The sequence below is a fragment of the Hemiscyllium ocellatum genome, chromosome 12, assembly GCF_020745735.1.
Source record: "Hemiscyllium ocellatum isolate sHemOce1 chromosome 12, sHemOce1.pat.X.cur, whole genome shotgun sequence".
NCBI lineage: Eukaryota > Metazoa > Chordata > Chondrichthyes > Orectolobiformes > Hemiscylliidae > Hemiscyllium > Hemiscyllium ocellatum.
Window position 1 is genome coordinate 34077660 of NC_083412.1, and position 23901 is coordinate 34101560.

General features: G+C 40.6%; 1 protein-coding gene across 1 annotated transcript in view; it reads left to right on the forward strand.

The window, feature by feature from the left end:
• The window catches only part of LOC132821015 (rho GTPase-activating protein 31-like), a 102661-nt gene that overhangs the window by 58106 nt on the left and 20654 nt on the right, over window positions 1–23901 (forward strand). The window contains exons 2-6 of the mRNA XM_060833489.1: window positions 737–839; window positions 14236–14380; window positions 16079–16161; window positions 16940–17047; window positions 22635–22780. Coding sequence (XP_060689472.1) covers window positions 737–839; window positions 14236–14380; window positions 16079–16161; window positions 16940–17047; window positions 22635–22780 — 585 coding nt within the window. The remainder of the gene's footprint in view (window positions 1–736; window positions 840–14235; window positions 14381–16078; window positions 16162–16939; window positions 17048–22634; window positions 22781–23901) is intronic.

A 23901-nucleotide genomic window follows, 5' to 3' on the forward strand; every position in this document is an offset into this window, starting at 1 on the left:
AAACTGTGCACCTGAGTTGTAGATTGTCCCACAGAAGGAAACATCTTCTCGGCATCAACCCTGAGAAGGCCCCACAGAATCCTATATGGTTAATTACCATTATTTCTCGTTCTTGTAAATTCTCATGAGTAAATTGATGAACTTCTCTTCATAAGACAACCAATTCATCATATGAAACAGCTAGGTAACCCTCACTGCATTGTTTTCAATTCAAGTATATCCCTCCTCAAATAAGGAACCTGTGCACATTATTCTAGGTGTTGTCTCATAAGTGCACTCGACAGTTGTAGCAAGATTTTGCTCTGTTTAGAAGCCAGAGTAGATATGATAGACAATGCCTGAGAATATAACTCTGTTCAGTGCTCTTGTGTTATGAAAATGTCAGGCAGATTAGACATGGGGTTAAATAAAGAAATCTGGGAAAAAGTTCCTGCAAAACAAAAATATCTGCGTGGCCTGTTGGTTCAAAATTCCTATTTTTAACTGTTCATTCTTTGTCATACTTTATAAGTTGAAAATGCATCGACTTCTTTAAAAAGAAAATCTATCCTGTTTTCTCTTGTGGATCACAGTTCACTCCAAAATATGCTGTCAAAATTATGAAGTTAGAGCATATATTTCTTGTCAGGGGTCACTATCTCAGTAATAAGTTGTTTGAAACAGTAACACAGAAAGGTTGGATAAAGTATTATAGTAGCATTTGAACAAGCTTTTTGAATCTCTTTTTTTCATACAGTTCCTCAAGTCCTCAAAAGCTGTGCAGAATTCATTGAAAAACATGGCATTGTAGATGGGGTCTACAGGCTGTCAGGAATTACATCCAACATTCAGAGGCTGAGGTAAGACATTAATTGCAACTTCATGCAATTTTATTAATCTGAAGTGACTTAAGTTTGGAACTGCACTCCTCGCTTAAATTCCTCAACAGTGAGGTAAGTGTTGTCGTCATGTCTGAATGGGTGTCAACACATTGTGTTTGACCTTACCAACTTGTCAAACTTAAAGCTGCATTACAGACAACAATTGCCTTACTCAGTGGAAGTCATCTCAGCCTGAACCAAACCTTTGCTTCGTATGTTCCTGTAAATGCCTCTGATTTTCCTATGCCTGGGTTTGTAAAGGTGAAAGAGAGACACAGAGATTTGAAGTGATTGCTATGTTAAGTGCATTTTATTAATTGCAAAATTAAATATTAAGAAAGCTTGTCATGTTTTATCTGCTGAATATTTTAATGAAAAGATACAAAAGGCAAGAGACTTGTCAATTTTCAATTCTTTCTCCTGATGTGAGTGGAAGTAATAAAGGCCTCAAGTTTGAGGCAGTTACTTAACCCCTGATGAAGAGGCCGGTGAAAATTTTTCAAATGAATCTACAGTTCTGTATATGTTCTATATTGTCTGCCAGGGAAGTTATTTGGGTGGAACTGAGAAATAAGAAAGGGATGATCACCTTATTGGGATTGTATTATAGACCCCCCAATAGTCAGAGGGAAATTGAGAAATAAACTTGTAAGGAGATCTCAGCTATCTGTAAGAATAATAGGGTGGTTATGGTAGGGGATTTTAACTTTCCAAACAACAACAGGGACTGCCATAGTGTTAAAGGTTTAGATGGAGAGGAATTCCTTAAGTGTGTACAAGACAATTTTCTACTCAGTATGTGGATGTACCTACTAGAGAAGGTGCAAACCTGACCTACTTTTGGGAAATAAGGCAAGGCAGGTGACTGAGGTGTCAGTGGGGGAGCACTTTGGGGCCAGTGAACATAATTCTATTTGTTTTAAAATAGTGATGGAAAAGGATAGACCAGATCTAAAAGTTGAAGTTCGAAATTGGAGAAAGGCCAATTTTGACGGTATTAGGCAAGAACTTTCAAAAGCCGTTTGGAGGCAGATGTTCGCAGGTAAAGGAATGGCTGAAAAATGTGACGCCTTCAGAAATGAGATAACAAGAATCCAGAGAAAGTATATTTCTGTCAGGGTGAAAGGGCAGGCTGATAACTATAGGGAATGCTGGATGACTGAAGAAATTGAGGGTTTGGTTAAGAAAAAGAAGGAAGTATATGTCAGGTACAGTATAGATCGAGTGAATCCTTAGAATAGTATAAAGAAAGTAGGAGTATACTTAAGAGGGAAATCAGGAGGGCAAAACAGGGACATGAGACAGCTTTGGCAAATAGAGTTAAGGAGAATCCAAACGGTTTTTACAAATATATTAAGGACAAAAGGGTAACTAGGGAGAGAATAGAGCACAGCAAAGATCAGCAAGGTGGCCTTTGTGTGGAGCCACAGAAAATGGGGGAGATAGTAAATGAATATTTTGCATCAGTATTCACTGTGGAAAAGGATATGGAAGATATAGACTGTGGGGAAATAGATGGTGACATCTAACAAAATGTCCAGATTACAGAGGAAGAATTGCTGGATGCCTTGAAATGGTTAAAGATGGATAAATCCCCAGGACCTGATCAGGTGTACCCGAAAACTCTGTGGGAAGCTAGAGAAGTGATTGCTGGGCCTCTTGCTGAGATACTTGTATCATCGATAGTCACAGGTAAGGTGCTGGAATACTGGAGGTTGGCAAACGTGGTGCCGCTGTTTAAGAAGGGTGGTAAGGACAATCCAGGGAACTATAGACCAGTGAGCCTGACCTCAGTAGTGGGCAAGTTGTTGGAGGGAATCCTGAGGAACTGCATGTACATGTGTTTGGAAAGGCAAGGACTGATTTGGGATAGTCAACACGGTTTTGTACGTGGGAAATCATGTCTCACAAACTTGATTGAGTTTTTGAAGAAGTAAAAAAGAAGATTGATGAGGGCAGAGCAGTAGATGTGATCTATATGGACTTCAGTAAGGCATTCAACAAGGTCCCCCATGGAAGACTGATTAGCAAGGTTAGATCTCATGGAATACAGGGAGAACTAGCCATTTGGATACAGAACTGGCTCAAAGCTAGAAGACAGAGGGTGGTGGTGGTGAAGGGTTGGTTTTCAGACAGGAGGCCTATGACCAGTGGAGTACCACAAGGATCGGTGCTGGGCCCTCTACTTTTTGTCATTTACATAAATGATTTGGATGCGAGCATCTCTCCCCTGGGGTGAGGGAGGCCAGAACAAGAGGGCATAGGTTTAGGGTGAGAGGGGAAAGATATAAAAGAGACCTAAAGGGCAACTTTTTCATGCAGAGGGTGGTACGTGTATGGAATGAACTGCCAGAGGAAGTGGTGGAGGCTGGTACAACTGCAACATTTGAGAGGCATTTGGATGGGTATATGAATAGGAAGGGTTTGGAGGGATATGGGCCAGGTGCTGGCAGGTGGGACTAGATTGGGTTGGACTGAAGGGTCTGTTTCCATGCTGTACATCTCTATGAATCAATCACAGGGGACAAGTCACTTTTAAACTGTAGTTCACTAATGTTTGTTTGTAAATGTGAGAGCAGCCTCTAGGCAGTACCTACACCACATATAGGTCCCCTGAGGCTCAAACAAAAATAATGTGGGTCAATACTACCCCATAATCGCCATCAGGATCCCCCTGCCCTCAGCAGCTGGAATTAACCCCTATGAAGTCTTGGTTTGCCAAGCTGCATCAGAAAACCCATTCTGCAACATTGTCTCTCCCTCCCTGCAAGTCTCTCCAACTCCACTCCTCTAACACTCTTCCCTTTCTCAGCATTATCACAAGCCATCCTCCCTGTACTGGCTCCCTATCTCAAGGGGATGCCTCTTCATGGAAGGTAATTCTGAACTGGTTAGTCACCCAAATATCAAATCAACTCCGTTGCCTGTCACATATGCACATGGTCACAGGGAGAACATTATCAGTCTTTTTTGTTCCATTTTTGAATGTTCATTGTTGTAGCAAGTTTGTGAAGATAAAGGCATTTGTGTCACATATGCTCAGATGTTTGAATGCCAACATTGTGTGTTTAGCTCCTCATTAACATTCAATGGGGATTTTAAATTTTGTTGTTCCTTGTTCATGAGGATTTTACACCACTGAAACCTTTGGTTTCCAGGAGTAATTTTTATCGTGCCAAGCTACACTTGCTCCAAGCTATTGAACTTGTATAAAATTTCATCACTTCTACAAAGAAGTGAAAATCATCCAGCCAAATGTTACATACAAAAAGACATCAAAAGAGTTGGTTTTCAGGGAAAGAATTTGCCCTCACAAGATGTATCTTTCAACTAGTATTTTTTAAATTCAGTTCTCATTTCTAATCTCTGTGTTTGTGTGTTGTTTTATTACTTCTCACATTGAATAACAAATAAATTCACTCTTTTGATAATTCAAGGAAGCCTTGTCAAAATGGCTCATTTTGAATGCACTTGGTCAGGGAGAAATGTCTCCCCAAGGGCATGGATCTTTTGTACATTAACCTTGATGTGACTAACTGAGGGACAAGGTGAATAAAGAAGGTGGTTGAGTCCAGCCCTCCTCAGCTGGGAGCTTGACAATTTGAGATATCCCATCCAGAACCATGGGGAATCTTGCCTGGTGTCTGGATGTAACAATTATACAAATATATATTTACAGTAGGAAGCTGTTATCTACTAGCATAAACAAAATAGAACACTACGGTTTTATAGATAATCTACTATTTTCATTCCTTTTAATCTTTAATAACAATAAGCTGGTGTGCCCCATGTTTTCCTGTAAAGTTGCCAATTGGGTTGACTTCCTCAATACATTGAATAGATCTTGCAACTCAAACACATTTCTCTTGCTTGCCATAGTTGCATTATGAGTAGCAGCAGAGTAAATTATTATCGGAAACATATTTAGCAAAGTAATTAACCCTCTCTGAGTTGTACAATTTGGTATGTTCTCTGAAGCCTACTGTTCAAAAAAGTGCTGTTCTTGATCTTGGAACATGATAAAAAAAATCTGAAATGCAATTGTGACTGAATTGGAAAGCTTTTAAGTAAACCTAGACAAATAGTATAAGGTTTCTTTTGCAATCATTTAAGTTAAGTTATCAGGAGAAAAGGCCTAAAATATAGCGATAACCATGTTTTGACAGCACTCCAAAACTCATAGCACAAAATGAAAATGCAACTGGTGAATGGAAACAGCACCATCTACAAATTCTCCTCCCAGTTATATAGTGTCCTGATGCCGGAATGTATTGTGGTTTTCTTCATCACTAGTTAAATTCCGGAATGGCATACTTAATGCGCCGTGTATTTACCCACACAAAGAGCAATGTAATGTTTCAAAACAGTGCTCAATTCACCTTATAAGGGCAATTAGGGATGAGCACTAACTGCTGGCCTTCCAAGCAATGTTCTCTTCCCAAAACCAAATGAAAAAAAATTAGAGTGGAACAATCATATAGATGGATTACAAACAAAAATCAAAGTGAAAATTGAGAAGTGTTTCAAGAAAGATGTTTACATGTCTGCTCATTACAGAATTAAATGTTTTATCCAAGCTTCAACATATTTAATTTAAACCCATAAGATCATGCAGTTTCTACTAAGCAAAATATATTAGACTGCTTTCAGCTCCACCTTGTTATGTCATATTCTCCTGGTCTCATCAAAATCTTTGATAACTTTTCAATATGTTGCTTAGAAAGGTTTCAATATAAGGGATAGATTTCCCACTCTGATCTGTATGGTAACAGGGCAGAAAAATCTGGGAGGATGGTATTAAGTGACTCCCCAAATCTTCAACCACTTCAGCAATTTTCTATCAGGAACGACATTTGCTGTTGAGTACCCAGTGGCCCTGCTCATGTGAATTCTGGTGCAGTGGGAAGATCAAAACTCTGAAGTAGATTCACAATAAAGGCTTCTTTACTCTGCAGTTTTACTGTACCTAACTTGAGACTACCACTGGAAGCTGCCAACATCATCATCTTTGGGCATATGAAATAGAGAGGAAATCTGCAAAAATAAATAACAGAATCATACAGACAGAAAGAGGCCATTCAGTCCATCTAGTCTGCACCAGCTGCCTGAGATCTCTGAAAGTACTCATCTTCGTTGATTCATGCCATCAAACATTAATGAGGTGGAATTACACTGAGCAGTATAAGGGAAGTACGTGTTTTTATTTATCCATGGGAAGTGGATATCGCTGGCTGGAGCAGCACTTGTTGTCCATTCGTGGTTGTCCTTGAACTGAGCAGCTTGCTAGGCCATTTCAGAGGGCACATCAAATTCAATCACATTACTGTGGGCCTGGAATCATATGTAGACCAGACCAATGTAAGGATGTCAGATTTCTTTCTCTCAGCCATACTAATCGCAAAACCCAACTGGTTCGCTATGTCCATGAGGAAAAGAAACTGCATCCTTACCTGGTCTAGCCTACATATGACTGCAGACCCACAGCAATGTGGTTGACTCTGGGCAATTCGGGATGAGCAATAAATGCCAGCCCAGCCAGCAATGCCTTCATCTCATGAATAAAAGAACATAAATAGATGGGCTTTTGAGATAATCGCTAGTGGTTTCATAGTCAACATTTGGCTAGCTTTTAATTCCAGATGTTTGCTGAATTCAAAATCCAAACCAGAACTTTAGTCTGGAGCTTTGCATTACTAATCCAGCGACATTACCACTACAACACCACCTCCCCACAAAGCTCCCTTGAACAGAAACATTAAACATTCAACCCTTAATCTGTTGATAGTTAAAGAGTAACTTCTTCTTAAATTAAACAGAAGAAGAGACAAACTTGTTTTAACTCTTTGACATAAAATAGCACCCTCCCTACTTCAACCAGACAAGGAAAAGATTTTGTGATGCAGAAAAATACTGAATTAGTGGGGGAGTCAGACTTCATGCCCAACCCTCTTTGTAACTGTGATTCCAGAAGATTCTTTGTGGTTAGGTTCATTGAAAAGAATTGCCATACTTCCAGTCTTAAGACTGCTGTCTTGTGCTGGGGTAGAGGGACTTGGTGAGGATAACATTACTAGTTTGGGTACATACAAAAACATGGAGTGAGCAACAGCCCTGCGCTAAAAAGGACAAACCAAAATGCATGAACCAGGCAAAAGCCTTCCCAACATTGTCCTACCATCACTGGTCCCAAACACACTATGGCTGAAGTTTAGTGTTACCATAGCATTCACTACAAGAAATAGGCTCTTGATGCCTGCCCACCATCAATCCAATTCCCCATATCCCACTTTAGCAGATATATTCAACATCTGCCATCACTCCTGGTGTAACTTGTGGACAGGACAGAAGTTTCTGGAGAGCTAGCAAAACAATTTTCTGCCACATTTCCAAATCCCGGTCACTGGATATCACCAAACAGGTGGTAGAAGTTTAGAAAATTTTACCATTTCTTAATGCAATCATGTTTTGAGAGATATTAGGAAAACTGTAGGTACCTGTGGGTCTATGACCACTAAATGTTAGACAATAACTTCTCAAATGCATTTCACCTACAATCCCAACACCCAACACCTAGTGGAGACTTATATCCCACCAGTCCCAGCTGAATTCAAACTTAGGCACAATGTAATAATTTGCTTCATCATCCAAACCTCATGCAAAATTAAAAGGGCAAAATGCCAATGATAACCACTCTAGGCCCAACTCAAATTTAGACCAGTCATTATCAGTGAGAAGATCTTTGTCAGGCTGTCATTTGAAGAAAGCACAGTGACACAATTAGTGAAGCAATTGCAGTGTTGCCTTGTGAGTGGTGATTGCTGCTAATACATCATCAAACTAAAAACTAGCAATAAAGCATCAAATTCGCTGTCTGTCCCACTCCCGTGACAGCAGCTGGTGAAATAGGAGGGTAGAATGTCTGAATTCATGTCTCTGGCATAAGGATGTTTACTGTTGGTAAAATTGTGGGCAGCCGCAACAGAGCTAAGGCAAAAAATTATAAATTTGATATATATTCTTTCCTGGTGCCAATGATAAACTAAAACTAAACTAGGCTTTTTGACAGATGATATGTCTTGCTTCTGATGAAAAGGTTCTACCTAATTTTCCATTTATTGATATCTGTCCATCATCATAGTTTACAAGGTGGAGAGCCTTTACTGAGGCAAAGAGACAAAAACACATCGTCCCAGAAAAGTCAGAGATCAGAGTTCACACCAGCTAGGGTTTCAAAGTTCTTACAAGTGAAGAAATTGCACACAGCAACAGTTCAGAGTTCAGAGCAGTTGAGAGATAAGGGCTCAGGAAATAAATTGCAGAAGGGAAAAGCAGAAGTACTCTTCTAAATGATAAAGATCTATTGAACTGTGGTCCTTTAGTTCTGTTAACATTAGACAAATATTAGATATCAAACTTTCTGTTATGCTTGTACACGAAGATCCCACCTGGACTAAAGATATCCATTACCCCCATCCCATCTCAATGTCTTCACTCCCTCACCTCCATACAAAAACTTTCCTTCACCCTGCCCCCTCCATTTACCCTCCTCAGCCTTCTTCATTGACTATCAACCCTTAATACAAAACCCTCTTTATGATTTTTAGTCATCTATAACACCCTCTCCACCCCTAAAGCCAATCACTCAGTTTTCCCATTTATAAACATAATGTCTCTGGCTTATCATAACATTTGGAAGTTTTTGCCAAGTTTATAAGTATGTCAAAATAAGCGAACATCCTTTGAATAAGCATGAGATATGATTATTTTTAAAAGTTCATAAATCTGTCAAAATAAACAAGTTAGTATTTCCCTAGACAGATATACAAACACACCCTGAATTACAGAACCCACCAGTTTGAAGATTTCTAAAAGATCTGATATCTGTCAAAACTTTACAATGTCCAAACAGATGGCTGAGCTGTTCTGTAAATAATGAATGAAAGTCATCAGAAATATTTAAACAATTAGCTGTTGATTCATATTGGACTATACTTTTTATCTTATATAATATGTAAATGTTCACTATCTACAAGACATAATTCAAAAGGTGGCCAGATAAATTCAGATCCAAGAACATTCAAGGAGCTTGACACCATCCAAGACATAGCAGCCCATTTGATTGGAACCATGTCCACAAAATTTATTCCATCCACTACTGATGCTCAGCAGCAGCATGTACCATCTACAAGAAACACTGTAAAAATTCATAACATTTAGACAACACCCCCCATCCCCACAGCCATTATCATCTAACAGGACAATGGCAGCAAATGTATGGGAATGCCACCACTCCAAGTTCTCCTTGAACCCACCAGCCTGAGTTGGAAATGTGTCAACATTCCTTCTGCATTGCTGAGCCAAAATCCTGTAAGTCCCTTCCTTAACCCCAATGTAGGTGTGCCTACACAAATGGACTGCAGTGGTTCAAGAACATAGCTCACCATGACCTTCACAAGGACAATTAAAGATGGACAATAATAGCTGGTCCATCCAGTGATGCCCTCCTTCCACAAATAAGTTTTTAAAAATCAAAGAAATTCACAAAGCAGCAAAGCACTTATCCAGCAGTTTCTCTGTTCTAATGTATCTCAAGATTTTCCACTTTACTATGCTAATGTTTCACTATACAGCTTTCCAGTTGTCAGAAGTACAAGCTGACAACTTCATTATTTCATGGCCACTTACCTTTTCTAGTCACAGCACTGGCATCACTCACTTTAGTAAACATCGATGTAAATCAGGTTATAGTATTTCATGATGAACTGTAAAGTGGACACTATCATTTTTACTTATCTTCTATTCTTCCCCCTTCAGTTTATGTATGACTCCGCTTGGAATCAGAAAACTTAGCCTCCTCACTGTTAGGTACAGAAATTCTGTAATACCCACTTCCAGAGATGTGTCAATAATTTCTAAACAGCTCTCAGCCTTTCCCATCTCACTTAAATAGACTGAAGCAAAAATGGCAGTGCTACATATGGATTAGAACTACTGCCACCAATTTTTTTCCCCTGATATTTAACATTTGACTGAGTTTTTGTCTGGGCCCTTACAAATGAATAGATCCAACCACTCACGTTGAGCCCGTTAGATTTACAATAGAATGGGTACACATCTCAATAGAGTGTTACGGTGGCTCAGTGGTTAGCACTGCTGCCTCAGTACCAGGAAATCCAGCCTCGGGTGACTGTCTGTGTGGAGTTTGCACTTTCTCCTTGTGTTTGCGTGGGTTTCCTTCCACAGTCCAAAGATGTTCAGGTTAGGTGAATTATCCATAGTGTCCACGGTTGTGTAGGTTAAATGCATTAGTCTGGGGAAATGTAGGGTAGGGGAATGGGTCTGGGTGGGATACTCTTCAGAAGATTGGTGTGGACTTGTTGGGCCAAGTGGCTTGTTTCCATTCTGTGAAGTAAAGAAGTTGATGTGACAGCTACATTCAAGCACGGTTCTATCACTGTCTGTATAACTTTGGGTAGATTGTGATCATTGCCATGAAGAAGTGAGGAGGGATATTGGCTCCCCTCCTTTTAGCCTATATTTATCAATAACAACAAATATTTTTATTTAATTTTAGTACACAGGCTATCACATCTCAATAGAACGTAGTTAATTAGATCAAAATGGAAGCTTCAATTCCAAGCTGTTATTGTTTGAAAGAAAAAGGAATTGTATTACTTACCACCAGAAAAGTATAATCACAGGGATCAGGTTTAACAAGGCAGGGTGAGCATATCAAGTACAACAGGAAGGTAAAGGAAGATGCTATTTAAAGTACTCAGAGTGCTTGGTTCTAAGAGTGGAACCCCTGAGTCCATGGTTATTTAACCATTCTGATTTTGTAAGTTTCAGTTGAATCTGCTTCCACCACACATTGACGTGGTGAATTCTGCATCACAACAACTTCGACAAAGCAATTTTCAAAATATAAACAATAAACTTTCTGTTAACATCTGAATCATATACATGCAATTTATATTGAAATGTCCTGTAAAGTACAGCCATTTCAGACTTCTATTATTGTTAGGTATTGGTCTTTGGAAGGAACCAAGTGGAAAATATAGGAAAGTAAAGCAGCAGAACACATGCTCTCTATTTTAGATGAGGCTTTTGAACAGAGCTTTGAACAACTTGCCCACAATTTGTTCCTAAATCCACAGCATTACAATTTTCCACTTCCTTTATGAATGCTTCCGTTCTTCCTAACCAGGATTCTACTCATCAGCCATTCACTAAATAGTAGTTTTATAAAAGTGGAACGGTGACTCAGGTTTAAAAAGATACCGAGGTAGCTTCCTAACTTTATGAAAAGAATTATCTGGCAAATCTTTCTTCCATTGATGGCATTCATAATGTCAACACACATTGGCTTGTCACTTATTCCTACTGTCATTAACATGAAAATGGCTGTGCCAAAATGTTGGTTTTCATGAAAAACAGAGGGTTAGTGAACACCTGCCCATCTTTGCAGTGGTCCTTTTCTAGCTTATTCCATTTGGCTGTGTTTCTTTGTGCCAAAATATTTCTTTCCTACTAATTCTCCCTGCTCTTGCACAATGCTCCTTAAAACCTCCCTCCATGATCCAGCTCATCATCACCTGCCCTAAAATCTCCTTTACTGGCTTGGCATTACACTTTGTTGGATTGGACTAACGTGGAATCCCTTGGAAAATTTTACTGTGCGAAAACAATGCTACAGAAATGCAAATTATGGATATTATCGATTCCACGCTGTAGGGAATCTAATCTAATCAAAAACAGTGACCCGAAAGGTGTCATCATTTATGCCTCACTGCAGCCTGTCAGCAACTGACAGGTAGAACACAGAACTGGAGCTCGAGAAAGACTTTTACGAAGTTATTTTGAAAGATACGATTGTCGAAAGACAACCACACATCCGAACTTGTGCAATCAGGTTGCTTCATAATTTAAGGTTTTTGCAGATACAGAAAAAATGTAGTTTGTTTAAAAGAAAAAAGTACTCCTATTCTTATACACCTAACAAAAACAAGACGAGAAGTGTTCAAAATACTTTGCAGGGCTGGCAGCATCTGGTAAGAGTAACAAGGTTAACAAGCAAATATCTTCCAGTAATGGTCTGGGACTCACCTCCTAGCTGCAAAGCTGGTAAGAGACCCACAGCGCAATTTGTGATGAGGGTCTGCCTGATCCTCTGACAACAAGGCAGTTCTGAGGCCACCCTCTTAGAGAATTAGGCCATCAGGATGATAGTCCATCCTGACAGGAACTGCTAGTCAATTGCTAGCAAGCAGCATATGCACTCGATTGTGCTGTGTAGAAGTCATGGCTGCTTCAAACAATCTCAGTATCCAAGAATCCAGACCAACAGCAGTTGGAGTTTGATTGGTGATGTCTGAGGATTGGGGACAACAGGGAGGTGATGGGTGCCAGGATGGTCAGAGACAGCATGGGTCGCCAGCCACTCTGTGCCCTATGTCTGTGCCCTTGATGAGAGACCGAGGGTCTTTGATTGACATTCTGCATTCCCCTTCATCAATCAAGTAACCTGCCCTCTCATTGCCTCATGCACCAACTTCATCCCAACTTCAGTGATGAGCTGAAGAAGGTCTTTCTGTTCTAGAATGGGTAGCGTAAGGCCTTCAATTGGCAATGGGTCAGGAATATCGCCAAGGACATGCAAACCCAAAATATAATTTTGTTAGAAACAGAGATCAGATACATCTCCACCCAAGTTCCTGATTGGGCAATAGCTTTCAGGGTAGGACTTCCCCTCTGAGGGACATATGCCACACTCAGTGCCAATGTACTATTGCTGTGGGGCAACCTTGTTTAAAGTAGTTGGCTTAAGACGTGAGTGAGTAACACATACCAACACCTGTAAAGTTCACACTGAAGAATTACTTTCTATTAGCATCTTACAACAATCAACCAATGAAAATGCTTTACAAGCACAAAGAACCAATGTTAATTCTGTGCATGTAGGTGAGCACTTAATGAGTTAAAATCAGGCCCAATCATAGTTTTAGAAATGCATATCTTTTTCTGAATCAGACCAGAGTCAATGTATGACTGGTGGTCTTTTTATTATAAATTAAACATAAGTAAATACATTGAGGGAAAGTACTCTTTTAGCTTATTGATGCTCACCCTTTCTCAAACTTGCTACCAGCTTGAAACTTCCATTATTTAAAGACATCACCTAGAAGCTAACTTATCACTCTCATTATCAATTCCACCATTGTTGCTCACCTTTCCAGTTGCCTATTTAACATTAAAATTAAATTGAGTCAAAAATTTCTCCAACACAACGTTGACAAACCAAAGCCTTTTTACCTTATTGGTATCTATCAGGTATTTGCCTTGACTTCACTAACCTTCCATGCCTTGGTCTTTGCTCTCAGGTACAATGGCTTTACATTTTGTTCGACCCTGAAATGTCCTTCTTACGGCCTGTCTAATGCCTAATCAAGACCACTCCTGGTCATCTAAAAATTATTAGCACAGTCATTTCTACCTCTTCCCGAGACGTAATCCAAGCTTGGAACAAATTGAGAATGGACTTCTACAAAGCTTCTCATGTTGGTCTTCCCATCTCCATTCTGTATGAAAGCAGGATGCTTCTCTCTTCATCTTCTCTCTTGAGAAACGCAGCCCTTGCTGAACTCCAGTACCTTCCTGTGCTTTCTGCACCCCAGGAGATTGATAATAAGAATCTCTCACTCAATTTTAAAATTCCTTGATAGCCTTTTCCCACCTTTGCCAGTTGTCATCTTTAGCTACACACACACCTTGCTACCCTGACACAGGATGCTGCTTCAGTTCCTCATAGTCATTCTTACCTCCTTCCGTGTGTCATTTACTCTGCTTTCAATAGCCTCCTTAAAGCACTTTCCTCTGACTCTGTAGTTTGTTTAGCTCCTCTACAACCTTTTGTTCTCCTTTGAAAAGCACAGGAACAGGAGTAGGCCATTTAGCAACACATGCTTACTTCATCATTGTCAATGAGAGCTCAATGTCATTTGCCCAACTTGTGTGCTATCACCAGGCTTTTTCATTCAACAAAGTTTCCTTGGTCCTCCACTTCTGCTTCTGTCAGGCATGGAAAGTGTTTGGGGATGTTTCCTTTCATGATGAGAGCAAAAGAAATAGGAGCTGTTTGGTCCTAATGAAACTTGACAGTGATTTCCGCGATGGATTTGTAATTCATTGCAGCATTACAGTTTCACTAATCAATTGAAAGTAATGTAACCCTCTGTAACTGTAGTCCAGGTCAGGCTGGAAATAATTTCCATGTTTTTCACTGAAACAGTACTTCAGATAATCATCGCATCATCGTATTATTGAAATCTTAATGTAAAGACCTCAAATGATAATGTCCTTGTGCCTGCTCTTGCAGGCAGGAGTTCGGAACAGAGCAACGTCCTGACCTGACTAAGGAAGTATATCTACAAGACATCCACTGTGTGGGCTCCCTCTGCAAACTGTACTTCCGTGAGCTGCCTAACCCCCTTCTCACGTATGAGCTCTACAAAAAATTCACAGTGAGTATACATCCTCTTCTGTCTTTGGTTATCTCCACATCCCAGTGATTAGTGCTGGGTTCTGTCCCGCAGGTAAATGTTAATCCTCCAGCAGCTAGGGAAGTGGCTGTTCTTCCTGGACACTGAGTGTCAAAAGGTAGTCAATTTCTGTAAAGTTGAGAAGGGCAACCACCATGATCATATTCAACGTAGCAGATGGTTAGGGCACATGAGTAAGGTGGCTTCGCTAAATAACACTCAAAGCTGACTTGCTTTACTTCCCTAACCTGCTGATGTTAAGTCATGGTCATGCTACTTGTTCATGCTAATATCACACTTACTGTCTGTGGGATATCGTCACATGTTGGCCTAACAAAAGTGTTAAGCTCCCTGTGAGCAAAGACAGTCAAGTGGAGGAGTGATAGGCCAGCATCTGATGACACAGAACTAAGTGGAGATTTAGGTCTCTGTCAATAATTCCCCACAGAATGGCATCCCATTTCTATCTCTCTTTGCTAAAGTTAAGAATTACATTCTAAGGTAAGGCCCTCAGCAAATATGAAAACTTTATTTCTCACTTCCATTTGACTTACTGACTTTTTTCTGAACAGAAGCTATTTATTGCAAACTAAAGGCTTTTACTTTGGTATGAGAATGTTGTTAGTCATTGTTCCTTAGACTTTCCCTTGGTTCCATCAGTAATAGGAATAGTGCAGGCCCCTGGTCATACACATGCTTACATAATAGTAATGTTCCTGGAGGCACTATTCCAGTGGCAAAGGTCAAAAATTCCTACGTTCATATGTCTGATTTATGAGATGTGATTTGGGTTGAATTAGGAAGGCTGTCTCCAGACATGCAAAACAATAGTTAGTCCCACTCCACATGTTGGAGCCTACATTTCATCATCTGGTGCATGTGAGGCCTGCAGCACAAGCCATACCAATAAAATCTGGTGCAGTAAATTCTAAATATATCATCTGTGCTCACTGGTCTCTTAAAGGGGCTTTCTCTTCCCAAAGGGTGGGAGAACATGGGCATACCCTACCATTGGGCTAGTTATTGCGTTGGATGTCTAGACTCCTGTATATGTTTTTGCTTTCCACTTATGTTTTCTTTTTGGCTTTTGCTGACTTCAGACTGGTACCTTACAAGGTAATCCATATGGAGCTTTCACCACATTCTATAATTGAAATAAGAAAGAGGAGGAGACAAAGGAATTTATTTGAAGTTGAAGCCTTACTAGCTAGCTTGTTAACATATGTAAACACATATGCAGTCACTGCATGTATAGACATATTCATATACATGTTCATTTATACCATATGAAGAACATTTGTACACATTGGTACAAGCACACATATATGAGCAAACAGAAATGAGGGAGGTGGAGGTGTAGCGATAATGTCACTGGACAAGCAGTCCAGAATGCTAGGTGAGGGGACGTGGGCATCAATCCTACCTTGGCACATTGTGACATTTTAATCAATAGAACCTGGAGTAAGGAACTGGCCCAGTGGTGATCACAGTTGATTGTCCCACTGATGTCCTTTGCATAACCACTGGCCAACTTGGCACCCTAAAACATAAAATATTGTTTTCAGTAACTTTCTCCGCTCGGCAACCAATTACCAACCTCCAGTCTGCAACAGTCTGAGAGAAGCCTGGTGCAATTTTACTGTGAAAAGTTTCACCAAATTCTGTTGTCTTCCCCGACAGGAGGCAGTCTCTGCTCAGTCAGAGGAGGAGCAGCTGATCAGAATACAAAATGTCATCAAAGAGCTACCTCCTGCACATTACAGGTAATAAAGCAGGCTCTCCAACTTCTCTTGCTGTGCTAAACAATACCCCGCCCATCATTTGAAACTGCACGTAGCTACATTTTTCAGTCCGCTAAGTCTGTTTTAGGCAGCTAACAGGGAACTATAATCTCAGAAACAGAATCATTCCTAGGTGAAAGGACTTCTTTCCTAGGGGGAATGCTGGTGTAAAACACAGTTAGAAGAAAGGAGGGCAAAAGAATGAAATCTTGTTTAAACATTTATTTTGTATATTTTATTATTCCAACTCCAAGATATAGCAGAGCTTTGAAACACAGAACCCAGCTCAGTCTGGTCCTTGTCTGGGCTCCCAATTTATTAAGGTTAGCACTTTATTTTATTCACTCTTTGAATGCGGGTATCGCTAACTGGGCCATCATTTCTTGCCCATCCCCAGTTGCCCGTGAGAAGGTGGTAGTGAGCTACCTTTTTTAATTGGCAATTTGAAATGTAAGAGAATATCAGAGGATTATTTTACAAGTTGGACAGATTTTTCCTGGGAAAGCATGGTTTGAACTTGAGTGATGTATGGTCTGGTTGCATTAAATCCTTTGCACCTATGCATTGTAGCACCAGTATATTTATTATGATGGTTGTGAACATTTTTTTGGAAAAATACATATATTCTTGTCAATGCAAAAGCTAAATATTTTTGTATTTATTCTTCTTTTTTAACATTCAACATTGAGTAGATTTTGTTCATAAAATAGTGATAATCTCATTCTTATTTTTATTTTGCTTTCCCATCTTCCTCATGCAGAACTCTGGAATACCTGATCAAACATTTGACACATATTGCTTCCTTCAGCACGATGACAAACATGCACTCCAGGAATCTGGCCCTTGTCTGGGCTCCCAATTTATTAAGGTTAGCACCTTATTTTGTTCACTCTTGGGATGTGATATCGCTAACTGGGCCATCATTTCTTGCCCAATCCCATTTGTCCGTGAGAAAGTGGTGATGAGCTGTCTTCTTGAACCGCTATCGTCCATTTGGCACAGGTATCCCACAATGCCATTAGGGAAAGAGTTCTGGAATTTTGCCCTAGCGACATGGAAGGAACAGGGGGTGGGGGGAAGTGTGGCGATGGGGTGATTTATTTCCAAGTCTAAATGTTGAGTGATGTGTAATGGACTTTCAGGTGCTTGTGTTCCCATGCATCTGCTGCGCTTGGCATTTTAAATAGAAGCAGTCATAGAGTCATGGAGATGTACAGCCCGGAAACAGACCCTTTGGTCCAACCTTTATATGCCTACCAGATATCCCAACCTCATCTAGTCCCACCTGCCAGCACCCAGCCCATATCCCTCCAAACCCTTCCTATTCATGTACTCATCCAAATGTCTTTTAAATGGTGCAATTGTACCAGCCTCCACCACTTCCTCTGGCAGCTCATTTCATATACGCACCACCCTCTGTGTGAAAAAGTTGCCCAGTCATGGATTTGGAAGCTGTTTTCTATGGAGGGTTGGTGAATTTCTGCAGGTCCCTTGTAGATGGTACAAACCGCTGCAACTGAGTGTTAGCTGTGGAGTGAGTCGATGTTTCAGCATGTTGTGCCACACACATTAATTGCTTTACTCTGGATAGTGTTGAGATTCTTGAGTGTTATTGAAGCTACACCCATCCAGGCAAATGAGTATTCCATCACACTCTTGACTTGAGTCTTGTAGATGGTGGACAGACTTTGGAGAGTCAGGGATTAAGTTACTTTGGAGCTGCAAGATTCCATGCCTCTGATCCACTCTTGTAGCCACAGTACTTTAATGGCTGGTCCACTTCATTTTGTTTTCAACTTTAAGTCCAGGTTATCAATAATGGTGGCTTCAGTGATGGTTTTACTGTTGAATGTCAAGGGACAATGATTAGGTTCACGCTCATTGGAAATGGTTGCTGCCTTGCACTTGTGCAGTGGATATTGTCCAGATGGTGTTGCATTTAGGCATAGACTGCTTCACCTAGCTAAATTTAGCTCAGTCTACTTAGAACACAGTGCATAGTTATGAGGAATAGAAAATTTAGCAGGTGAAAAAATAATTAATGCACTAACCACAATTTAGCATGTGAATTAATATCAACGTAATAGCTGATTACCAACTTTGAGATGACTGTAGCCACCTTAGTTGAACCTTCTCCTACTTTCTGTAAAGATGAAGACAGACAAAATTTAGTTGCCTGAATTCTAATTCACAGAGTCCTGGTCATCATCGCCTCTGTGCTTATTGACCACATTGTCTCCATGTCCAGAAATGCTACAAATTTAAGTTACAGAATATGTTCATATCCAACTGCAGCTTTGTCCATCCCTCTCTCTGTAACCTCCTCCATCCCGGCAATTGTAAGACTGCAAGTCGTAGGAGCAGAAGTAGGCCATTCAGCCCATCAAGTTTGCTGCAACATTCAGTGAGATCATGGCTGATCTGATAATCCTCAGAAAGAGGAAATTCCTTCTAATTTCTGTCGTAAATTGATGACCCTTACTCTGAGATTAAGCCCTCTGGTTTCCCATAAGAGGATACAAGCTCTCTTCATCTATGCCATCAAGACCCCTAGAATTTCATATATTTTAATAATATCTCTGCCTATTCTTCTAAATTCCAATGGAGAGAAGCCTAACACACTTATCTTCTCCTCTTAAGAGAATCTCTCCCTACCTGGAATCAGCCTACTGCTCTCCAATGCCAGTACATCTTAGCTAAGGGCCCAAAACCTTTCAAAGCACTCCAGCTGTGGTCTGATTGGTATAATTTTAGCAAGACCTCCCTATTTTAATATTTTATTCCCTTTGAAATAAAGGGAAGCAGTCTATGTTCCTTCCCTTTTTCCTGCTGACTTTGAATGCTAGTTTTTTGTGATTCATGCACAAACTGCATACACACATACAAAACAGGCCTACAACATCAGATTCAGAAACACGCAGCAATTATTTTCTTCCCAAAGTGAAAAGACATGAGTGGCATGGTGGCTCAGTGGTTAGCACTGCTGCTTCACAGTGCCAGGGACCTGAATTTAATTCCATGCTCAGTCAGTGTGGAGTTTTCACATTCTGCCAGTGTCTGTATGGGCTTCCTTCAGGTGCTCTGGTTTTCTTCCACAGTCCAAAGATGTGCAGGTTAGGTGGATTGGCCATGCTAAATTGCCCATAATGTTCAGGGGTGTGTAGGTTAGGTGCATTCGTCAGAGGAAGTATAGAGTAATAGGGTAGGGGAATGGTTCTGGATGGGTTACTCTTTGGAAGGTCGGAGTAGAATTGTTGGGCCAAGTGATCTGTTTCCACACTGTAGGGATTCTATGATCATTCTACGTGTAAGAAATTTCATTCTCTTCAGTGCTGGAGATCAGCAGCTCATTTAAAGCTTCCAGTTGTAACAAATAAAGCAGCAGTTCCTCTCACCCAACTGTGAAAATAGAATCACTTTATTCTGATGTACCCAGATACCACATTAATGAGAGATGATGACAACATAGTAATGTTACTGAGCTAATAATGCAGAGACCCAGCCTAACATTGAAATCCCACCACTGTAGCTGCAAAACTCACATGCTGGTCATGAATGTTAAGCATAAATCTAGCCTCAGTCATTATGACTAAGACAACAATCTCTGAGTTTTGTAAAACTCCTCTTGTTGCATGACTACAACTGCAAAATACTACAGTTGCTGAAAATCTGAATAAAATCAGAAAATGCTGAAAGCATTCAGCAGGTCAGGCAGCATCTGTAGAGAGAGAAACAGAGTTAACATTTCAGAAGATGACTTTTAATATGCACTGGAAGAGGAGTTAGCGACAGTAGTTTTTAATCAAATGTAGAGATAAGGCAAGAGAGAGGTGAACAAATAACAAAATGGAAGGTCTATTTTGGGAGGCAAGGAGGCAGGAGAGATTAAATCACAAATGGGATGTTGGTGCCAGGTAATTGGGAAAAGAAATAAGTTATGCATCTGAGGAGATATGAATGGCTATATCAGGATTCAGAACTGAGAGTAATGTAGAATGGCAAGTTAAAATGACAGGTACTGGAAAACCAGAGTCACAGTTGCAAATGGAATTAATTACAATGATCACTCTATTTGTGATTGTCTTCAGTGTGGAGAGTCAAATTATCCTTCCCAAACCTTTACCACCTGACGTCTGGAGGAAAACGCTTCATCTTCCGCCTTGTGACCCTCCAACCACACGGGATCAAAGTCAATTTCACCAGTTTCCCCATTTTCCTCCCGCTCACCTTATCCCAGATCCAACCTTCCAACTCAGCACCGCGCTCTTGAACCGTCCTGCCAGTCCATCTTCCTTCCCACCTATCCGATCCACCCTCCTCTCCAACCTATCACCTTCACCCCAACTACATCTACTTATCGCATTCTCAGCTACTTTCCCCCCACCCCATCCTCCTTCCATTTATCTCTCAGCCCCCTTGGACCACCCCTTTATTCCTGATGAAAAGCTTATGCTTGAAATGTTGATTTTTCTGATCCTCGGAGGCTACCAGACCAGCTGTGCTTTTCCAGCATCACACTCTTCGACTCAAATTATCTGTGCTAGCTGTCAGAGATTAGTTACCATGGCTTCAGCACTGAATGAAGAAAAATGAAATCTGACCTGGAAAAGGCGGTGCTTTCTTTCTGAAACCATTTCAGCATTATATTAAACTCACCACCCAGTGGGTCCAAAGCAAACATGAAAATGAGATCATCTCCAGGTGGCCCAACTCTCGTCAGATGTTTTTTCACTGGGACCAGATGCAAATGACCCAAAGTTATTTGAGTGACTAATTCAAGAGCTTGATGATTCTTCCCATTTTAGAGTAAACTGTCGGGCCAATGTTATGACACTGTTTATAAACAGGAAAGACCAATGTATGGTCTGACATGCACTAACTCAAACCTCTCAGTCCTGAGGCCCCACTCAGACAGCACTGTGAAGTTAAGACTTGGTGTGTGGGCTCGGTAGGAAAGAATTACATGTGGCCTATCAGAGCAGAAGCAATTGTGGTTTCTATATTCAGTAATAGGAAACCCATTAGTAGGGGTAGGGGGTGGCAATGTTTCCTCAGCCGTGCCTGAATGTGCAGCCCCTCCAGCCTCAACTATCACCTGTGATAACAGAGTGTTCAGCTGTCATGTTCTCACATGCTTCACTAAATCCGGCAGACTTGTCTCTTCATTCAGTTCCTTGTGACAGATTATAGCAGACATAAGAATGGAGACTCTTTAGATTTAGTGTCTGCCCCAGGACACTGCCCAAGGAGTTTCCACAGATCCCCCAAACTGTGGATTCTAGATTCTGCGTATATGTTCAAATGCAAGTGCTAAAATTGCAATAGAGTGGGCGTTGCCAGCCTCATTTACCTCTCTGTCCTAGAGAAGGTCAGACATCTGATAGAAGAATTCATAGTGGGCTACTGCACAGTGTGGAGACTTTGATATGGAGGGATCGAGGATTCAGAAAACTCCCTGGAAATCAAGCCACAATTCCATTCCTGAAGAAGGGCTTATGCCCGAAACGTCGAATCTCCTGTTCCTTGGATGCTGCCTGACCTACTGCGCTTTTCCAGCAACACATTTTCAGCACAATTCCCATCTTCCCAGCTCGCCTGAAAACACGGATGATTTGGCCATGGTACTACTGATCTCAGGAAGAGACCAAGCAACAAGGAGGGCCAGAAAACTAGAAGACTATTCAGTTCACTAGCTGTTTTCCAAACCATATTATCCTGACTTGGAAATATATCATCATTCTTTCACTGTTCCTGGCTCAATCCTGGACCTCCCTTCTTAACAATACTGTGGAGTTTTTACTCGACGTGGACTGCAGTTATTTAAGATTGCAGCTCAATACTACCTTCTTAAGGTAATTAGGAGTGGGCAAAAAATGGTGGCCCAGCCAGTAGTATTGATGCCCCATGAATGAAGAAAAGATTATGCCTACCAGGTACCTACTGGGGAGCTTGAGAGGAAGTTTTAACTCGGAGGTGTTGTTGTATTCGAAACCCTATGAACAACACCAATCTGTGTGCATAATAAGTCTCCTGCCACTCCCTCCCACTAAAACACATCAGATAAACAAAAGCTTGGTTAAAAAAAAGAAATGCATCTTAAAGGATGAGATAGAGATAGAGAATTGTGAATGTTAGAGGAGGATTAATCAGCTTAGGGTCTTGATGACAGTGGAGGTAGATTTGAAGGAGTTCACATTCCGTAAGGAGTGCTGGCTTCAAGTGCTATGGAAATCTACACTCCGGCATTGCACCTAAGTTAGCACATAAACACACTCAAAATTCAAACCACACAGAAATAGATATTCATGGAATGCAAGGATCCCATGGGAAATTCCGGTTCAAAATTATCAGTTTGGTTTCGGCTATTATAGGTTCTGTTGTGAAATGTAGTACTACATACCAATCAACTCTTTGACATGATATTTACAATCCTCGTGCTTTTCTCTCTCGCACAGATCAAAAGAAATAGAAGGGTCTGGATATAACAACGATGCTGCATTTCTGGAGGTTCGAGTCCAATCTATTGTTATTGAATTCATCCTGAATCATGTCAATCAACTCTTCATTAGTAACACAGTCCAACCTGGGCAGGAAACTGAAGGTAGGTGTAGGAAATGCAACAATCACATATTTCTGATCTCAACCACCAGAATGAAATGTGAGCAGGATGCTCATACTCTGTCAGAACAGTCTGTTATCTATTTGCCCTGCACAAGATGGTGGTGAACTGCCTTCTTGAAACACTGCAATCCTTCGTGAGCATAGAGTGTTGGCTATGAAATATTCTATACACTTTTACCAGCTTATTACTCAGAAAATGCATTTACCCAGGTGCTCTTCCTGTATTGTGACAAACAAGAGCTACAGTTCAAACTTAGCCCATACTAGTCACCCAAAATCCATCTGATTTAATCTCATTTCCTAGCACTTGGTCTGTAGTCTTGTATGCTATGGTGTTTCAAGTGTTTAGTTAAATAGTTATTAAATGTCTGAGTTCCCATCTTACTATCCTTTTAAACAGTGAATTCCACATACCCACAATGCCCTTCTAATGTCCTGCACCTTAACTTAAAACTGTGCCCCTGGTTACTGACCCTTCTAGTAAAGTGATAGGTTAGATAGGATTCTCCCTGTCTGTTCTCCTCGGAAAGTTATACACCTCAATCAGATATCCCTCCAACTTTTCCTGTTCTAAGGAAAACAACCCTAACCTAACTGGTCTCTCTTCATAACTGAATCATTCCAGTCTAGGCAACATCCTGGTGAATCTCTTCTGCACTCTTCCTAGTGCAATAACATCTTTCTCACAGCCTGGTGACTATATCCGCATACATGATACACAGCTCCATTATAACTTTCTTGCTCTTGTATTCACTATCTTGACTAATTAAGGCAAGTATTTCATATGCCTTCCTAACCACCTCAACTCCCTGTCCTGTTACCTTCAAGCATCTATGGACATGCTGACCTAGGTCTTTCTGATCCTTTGGACTTCCCAGGGTTTTGTAGCACTTACATTTAAAACTGTGGTAAAACGTGAAGCCGCAACATTTAAATTACTGACACACCCCTGAATAACAATCAGAAATGCAAACATTGAAGGTTGGTTTAGGTAAGCTGCATTCATCGTCAATGCCATTGTTAAGTGGCACACTGACCATGCTCATGCACAAACATAGCTATGTATACCCACATTGGCAGCTGCCTAGAATAAAGATGGCA